Below are 6,781 nucleotides of genomic sequence, written 5' to 3' on the forward strand. Positions count from 1 at the left end.
GCAGCAGCAGCTGGAGCAGCAGCTGGGGCTGCAGCAGCAGCAGCAGCTGGAGCAGCAGCTGGGGCTGCAGCTGCAGCAGCAGCTGGAGGCCCAGCTGGGGCAGCAGCTGCAGCAGCAGCTGGAGGCCCAGCTGGGGCAGCAGCTGCAGCAGCAGCTGGAGCAGCAGCTGGGGCAGCAGCTGCAGCAGCAGCTGGAGCAGCTGCTACAGCAGCACCTGCAGCAGCCGTTGGAGCAGCTGGTGCAGCAGCAGTTGCAGGCGCAGCTTCAGCAGCAGTTGCAGGAGCAGCTGCGGCATCAGTTGCAGGGCCAGCTGCGGCACCAGTTGCAGAGGCAGCTGCAGCTGCAGCTACAGCAACAGCTGCAACTGCAGCTACAGCAGCAGCTGCAGGAACCGCTGCAGCGGCAGGTGCAGGAGCAGGTGCAGCGGCAGGTGCAGCTGCAGGTGCAGCAGCGGCTGCAGCAACGGCCGGACCGACAGTTGCACCAGCACGTGCAGCACCGGCTGCAGCAGCAGTTGCAGCAGCGCCATCAGCAGCGGCTGCAGCAGCAGCAGCAGCAGCAGCAGCAGCTAGGAACGCAGTTAATAGCCGAGCAGCAACAGCAGCCAGCGGCGCAGCAAGAGCAGCTACACCAGCAGTGGCAGCAGCAGCTACCTTGTGGGGCGCAGCAGCAGCCGACCACCGAGGTGGAGCGGCAGCAGCGGGCGCAGCTGCAGCAGCAAGGACTGCTGCCCCTGTCGCAACAGCAGTTGATTTCCCCGCAACAGCCGCAATGGAGCCCGCAGCAGCAGCTGCAGCTGGTGACGCAGCAGCAGCAGCCCCCACCCGATGGGGCGCAGCAGCAGCCGAACCTGGAGGCGCAGCAGCAGCAGCACCACCCCCACCGTCAGGGGATGCAGCAGAAGCTGCAGCTGGGGGCTCAGCAGCAACAGCAATGGGCTGCTGTTCAGCAGCAGCAGCAGCTGGAAGAACAGCAGCAGCGCCTCTATGCAAACCAGCATAAACCCCCCTGTGGGGTGGAGCTGCAGCAACAACATCTGGGGGTGCAATCAATGGCCCAGCAGCAGCAGCTTCTGGGGACAGAATCAATGGCCTTACAGCAGCAGCAGCAGCAGCAAGTAAGGGCGCAGCAGCAACAGCTGCAGCTGGGGATGCAGCAGCAGGAGCCCTGCAGTAGTGGGCGCCAGCAGACGGCCCTCGAGGCGCAGCAGCAGCAGCGACAGCAGCAAATAGTCGCGCAGCAGCAGCAACAACAGCAGCAACGAGCGGCGCAGCAGCAGCAGCAACAGCAAGAACGAGCGGCGCAGCAGCAGCAACAACAGCAGCAACTAAGGGCGCAGCATCAGGCAGAGTTGGCGGCTCAGCAGCGACTGCAACTGGTGCCGCAGCAGCAACAGCAACAGCACCTGGGGCCTCATCAGCGGCCACATCTGCAGCAGCTGTACCAGCTGGGGATGCAGCAGCATTCCATCATTTGGGCGCAGCAGCAGCCGCCGACTCCGGGGGCACAGCAGCAGCTGGTGCCTCAGCAGCAGCAGCAGCAGCAGCAGCAACTAGTGGCGCAGAAGCAGCAGCAACTAGTGGCGCAGAAGCAGCAGCAACTAGTGGCGCAGCAGCAGGAACAACAACACCAGCAGCAACGAGGGGCGCAGCAGCAGCAGCAGCTAGTGCCTCAGCAGCAGCAACAGCAGCAGCAACTAGTCGCGCAGCAGCAGCAACAACAGCAGCAACTGAGGGCGCAGCATCAGGCAGAGTTGACGGCTCAGCAGCAGCGGCAACTGGTACCGCAGCAGCAACAGCAACAGCCTCAGCAGCGGGCACATTTGCAGCAGCTGCAGCTGGGAATGCAGCAGCAGTCCCCCATTTTGGCGCAGCAGCAGCCGCCGACCCCGGAGGCGCAGCAACAGCAGCAGCAGCAACTGCAGAAACAGCAGCAACTACTGGAGCAGCAGCAGCAACTAGTGGCGCAGAAGCAGCAGCAACTAGTGGCGCAGCAGCAGCAGCAGCAACTAGTGGCGCAGCAGCAGCAGCAAAAGCAGCAACAACAGCAACAGCAGCAGCAACTAGTGGCGCAGCAGCAGCAGCAAAAGCAGCAACAACAGCAACGGCAGCAGCAGCAGCAACGAGGGGCGGAGCAGCAGCAGCGACTAGTGGCGCAGCAACAGCAGCAGCAACAGCAGCAACTGAGGGCGCAGCAGCAGGCAGAGTTGACGGCTCAGCAGCAGCGGCAACTGGTGCCGCAGCAGCAGTTGTTGCCTCAGCAGCGGGCACATCTGCAGCAGCTGCAGCTAGGAATGCAGCAGAAGTCCCCCATGTTGGCGCAGCAGCAGCCGCCGACCCCGGAGGCGACCCCGGAGGCGACCCCGGAGGCGACCCCGGAGGTGCAGCAGCAGCAGCAACAGCAGCAACAGCAACAGCGAGTGGCGCAGCAGCAGCAGCAACTAGTGGCGCAAAAGCAGCAGCAACAGGAACAACGAGGGGAGCAGCAGCAGGCAGAGTTGACGGCTCAGCAGCAGCCACAACTGGAGCCGCCGCAGCAAAAGCAGCAACGAGGGGTGCAGCAGCAGGCTGAGTCGACGGGTCAGGAGCAGCCGCAGCTGGCGCGGCAGCAGCAACGGCAACAGCAATTGGTGCGTCAGCGGCAGCCACATCCGCATCAGTTGCAGCAGCTAGGGCTGCAGCAGCAGCCCCGCATTTGGGCGCAGCAGCCGCCGCGGACTCCGGAGGAGCAGCTGCAGCAGCAACAGCAGCTGGAGTGGGAGCAGGTATCGCAGTGTACGCTGCTGCGCATGCACTGGCAGCGTCTCTTTCATGCACATTACCGTCTGCTGCAGCAAACGGAGGCACATAAGAAGCTTGTTAAGGAGACACAGATAAGATTAGATCTGCATAGACGTGTTGCGGATATCGAAGAAAAGGAGCAAGAGCGGCTCCAGCAGACGCTGCAGCAAGAGACACTCCGCGCGCTGCAGGAAGGCCTCCAGCGCAGGATGCAAGACTGTCGCCAGACTGAAGAGCAGCAACAGAAGGAGCCGGCGACGCAAGAAGAGGAGCAGCAACAGGAGCAGCCGCAGCAGCAGCAGGAGGAGCAGCAGCAACAGCAGCAGCAGCAACAACAAGAACAACAGGAGCAGCAGCAATCGCAGCAACAGCAGCTGCAGCAGCAAGAGCAGTTACAGCTGCAGCAACAGGAACTGCAACAGCAACAGCAGGTGCAGCAGGAGAAGCCGCAGCAGCAGAAGTCGCAGCAGCAGGAGAAGCAGCAGCAACATAAGCAGCAGCGACAGCAGCAGCAGGATCAGTTACCCTTTTTAGTGCCTCTCGGGGACAGTCCTACGCCGGTGAGCGTAGGAGACTCCGAAGTGCATGCGTCTGATGCCTCCTGGTCTGAAGGGGCCGCCTCCCCACGAGCAGAAGAGCATGCAGCCCCATTGCGTGAGCAGCATTATTCTCAAGGTAAGCCTCTGGTGTCTCCTCACTTGGCGAAGGACGCCCGTGAAGCTGCAGCAGCAGCAGGAGAAGGAGCAGCAGCAACAACAGGAGCAACAGCAACGACCTGGGTGCTTCCTAAAGGTGCAGCGCCTCCTAGAGGCTCAAGTTGGGCAGGTGGGGTGTCTGTACAGCGCAAGAGAGCGAGACGAGATTCTTCTACTGATGAGGAGACACATGCTGCTGATGCGGCTTTGCTGCCTGAAGCGTGGATGGGGGCCAGTAAGGAGACAGAAGAAGGAGACAGCAGCTGGGAGAGGGTGCGCAACGACACACGCCAGGGGGGATCCTCTGCTGCGTATGCAAGCAGCAGCAGCAGCAGCAACAACAACGACGGAAGCACCAGCAGCAAGGGTCTCACGAGTACGTGGGAATATGAAGACGACGCGGAGATGGAGACAGATGAAGTAGAGGTTGTAGAAGGGAGCAGCAGCAGCATCAGCAACAGCAATAGCAGCACCTACGTAACTGACAGCAGAGTTGCAAGTATATTGAGCATGACTCTGCCTAATGTAAGTGAAGGCAGCAGCAGCAGCAAAACCAGTATCAGCAAAGCTGTTCTCTTGAGTCATCCTTATGTACATCTTCCTGCCTTAGAGCCGGGGGTTGTTCCAAGATGTCTGCAGCCTTCTGTTGTGTTCGGAAGTGTGAAGAGAGGCTACAACGTGCAAGCAAATCTGCTTATTGTTCGGGAGCTCCTTAAGAAACAATATCTTAATCAATCAGACGCTGATAGATTGATGAGAAGTGTAGAGATGCTGGCGAATGGGGCGTTTAGACAAGCAAAGAGGTCGGCAAAACCTAGAAGAGCTATTGCTGCTGCTTCTTTGCTGGGTGTAACTGTGCTTGTTATGGATAGCATTGTTAGTAGTGTAATTCTCTTCGGAGACTCTATGCAGCTTCATTTGTGGTGGAACGAATTTGCTTCTTATTTCTTTACAGACTATCACTTTAGTTGTAAGACACCGAGACCAAGGGCAAGGCTAGTATTCAGCGCTACGTTCGCTAACCGTCTCCTAAAAGCTATTGACATTTATAAACAAGCAAAGAGACCAGAAGAAGAAGAAGTTATCACTATAAAGAGACTCTTATTTCTGTCTCCTTTTGCCCCCACACGCTTCACAGGTATTGATTGGCATCCCTGGAGAGAAGACGACGAAGAATTTCACCGCATGCACTTCGCTATTGGTGGAAACAACAGTAAATAAGAAGCCCCAATCCAAGCATCCATCCATGCATGCATGCATGCATGCATAATTGCATGCCTGCTTGCATGCGTTTATGCATGCATGCGCGCATGCACGCATGCATGCTTGGATGCATGCGTGCATGCATGCTTGCGTACATGTTTTTTTGTTGTGTGTATGAGAGCATGCATGCATGCATGCATGCATGTTCTTTTATGGTGTGTATTCATGAAGGCAGACAGGCGATGGTTTTTGTCCCGTCTGTGCATGCCTATGTGTTTTTTTGTAGAGTGTATGCCTGCATGCATGCGCGACTGTTATATATGTATATATATATATATATATATATATATATGCATGCATAGCTATGTGGATATATGTGTATGTGGGTATGTGTGTGTGTATAGTATATGCATACGTGCTTGTGCATGCATTCGCAACAGCAGCAGCAACAAAAACAACAAGAACAACAACAAGAACAACAGTGGGGCTTGTTATGCCATGCCTGCATGCATGCATGCATGCAGGCGTTCGTGCATGCATGTAGTGATGGGGCTGCATGGGGAGCCTTCCCCAAGACCCCGTCTCAGGTGTCTGTGGTGTCTGTAGGGAGAGAAGAAGCAGCAGCAGCACAAATTGAAAGAAGTTGCTGCGGTCCCAGGAGACACCTAACAGGTGTTTAGTGTGTCCCTAAAGAGGAGACAGCAGCAGCAGAGCTTGAGGCCCTGCTGCAGTGCAAGGAAGAGCTGCTGCAGGAGAAAGGAGACGCGAGGTGTCTCCCATTTCCTTTGGGAAGTACCTGGAGAGACACCTGAACATCTCTCGCACCAGGCTGTACGCATTTAAAGCGTCTCCTCTCCTCTGCTGTAAAGGCGGCAGGGAAGAGAGACGAGCCCAATAGCAGCCCCGAAGTGCATGCATGCATTTCTTTGCATGCACTTGAGGTGTCTGGTGTCTGGTTGCTCTCTCAATGGCGAAACCTGAGGGGAGTCTGCTCCCTTTCAGAGGAGACAGTGTCTCCTTTCAGAGGAGACAGTGTCTCCTTCAGTTGCTAGGGTGTCTCCTCATGAAAGAGGCAGTGTCTCCTTTGAAGGGAGACAGTGTCTCCTTTGAAGGGAGGCAGTGTCTCCTTTGAAGGGGACAGTGTCTCCTTTAAAAGGGGACAGAGCCTCCTTTATAAGAAGACGGTGTCTCCTTTGAAGGGAGACAGTGTCTCCTTTGCAAGGAAAGGGTGTCTCCTCTGGAAGAAGAGACTGTCCGCATTAATAGGAGACACTGCCTCCATTAAAAGGAGACAGATGCTTCAAAGCTGCTCCTCTCAAGTGGCTGCCTCCAGGGCCTCCAAGGCAGCTAGGGGGCTGTCTTCAGCAGAAGACAAACACGAGACATCTTAAGGCCCCTGAAGGCCCTAATCACCATCATTTGCCTGCATGCATGCATGCGTGCATGCATATGTGCATCTGCAGACACACACATTTCTATACATTTCCCTGGATCCGCATGTACGAACATTATATATATATATATATATATATAAATGTCTCTATAGGTATGTACGTAATATTATATAAATATATATATATATATAGATATATATATATATATATATAAATATGCAAAGTAACCTGCAGAGTTGCATGCATGCATATTGCTGTGCTTCAGTTGAAGGAATAAACATTCGCTACACCAGATGCCTCAGTGCTTGAAAACGGAGGCGCTACGTTTAAATACATTATGCATGCGTCTATGCATGCGCATACACTTATATATCCATATATATAATATATATGTGTATATATATATGCGTGTATATACATATATATATATGTATATAGATGTATGTGTAAGTACGTCTATATATATATGTATATATATGCATCTATATGAAACTATATATATGTGCACATATGTATAAACCCAAATGTGAATGCATTTATTTATGTACATAAGCGCATACATATTTTTATTTGTTTTGTTGTATTTCCTAAAAGTCATATAATATGTATGTATTATAATTATATTATAGATATTGCATAATGTATATATATATATATATATATATATACATATCCACATATATATATATATATATATATATATATATAT

General features: G+C 53.9%; 1 protein-coding gene across 1 annotated transcript in view; it reads left to right on the forward strand.

Annotated features, from left to right (window-relative positions):
* EAH_00026870 (hypothetical protein, conserved) overlaps positions 1 to 4,696 on the forward strand; it is a gene marked incomplete at both ends in the record, with an annotated part of 6,756 nt that extends 2,060 nt beyond the window's left edge. Inside the window, one exon of the mRNA XM_013396490.1 lies at positions 5 to 4,696. Within this exon, the coding sequence (XP_013251944.1) occupies positions 5 to 4,696 (4,692 nt within the window). The remainder of the gene's footprint in view (positions 1 to 4) is intronic.
* Between the last annotated feature and the right edge of the window lie 2,085 nt (positions 4,697 to 6,781).

The sequence above is a fragment of the Eimeria acervulina genome, genomic scaffold, assembly GCF_000499425.1.
Source record: "Eimeria acervulina Houghton genomic scaffold, Eah_scaff227, whole genome shotgun sequence".
NCBI lineage: Eukaryota > Apicomplexa > Conoidasida > Eucoccidiorida > Eimeriidae > Eimeria > Eimeria acervulina.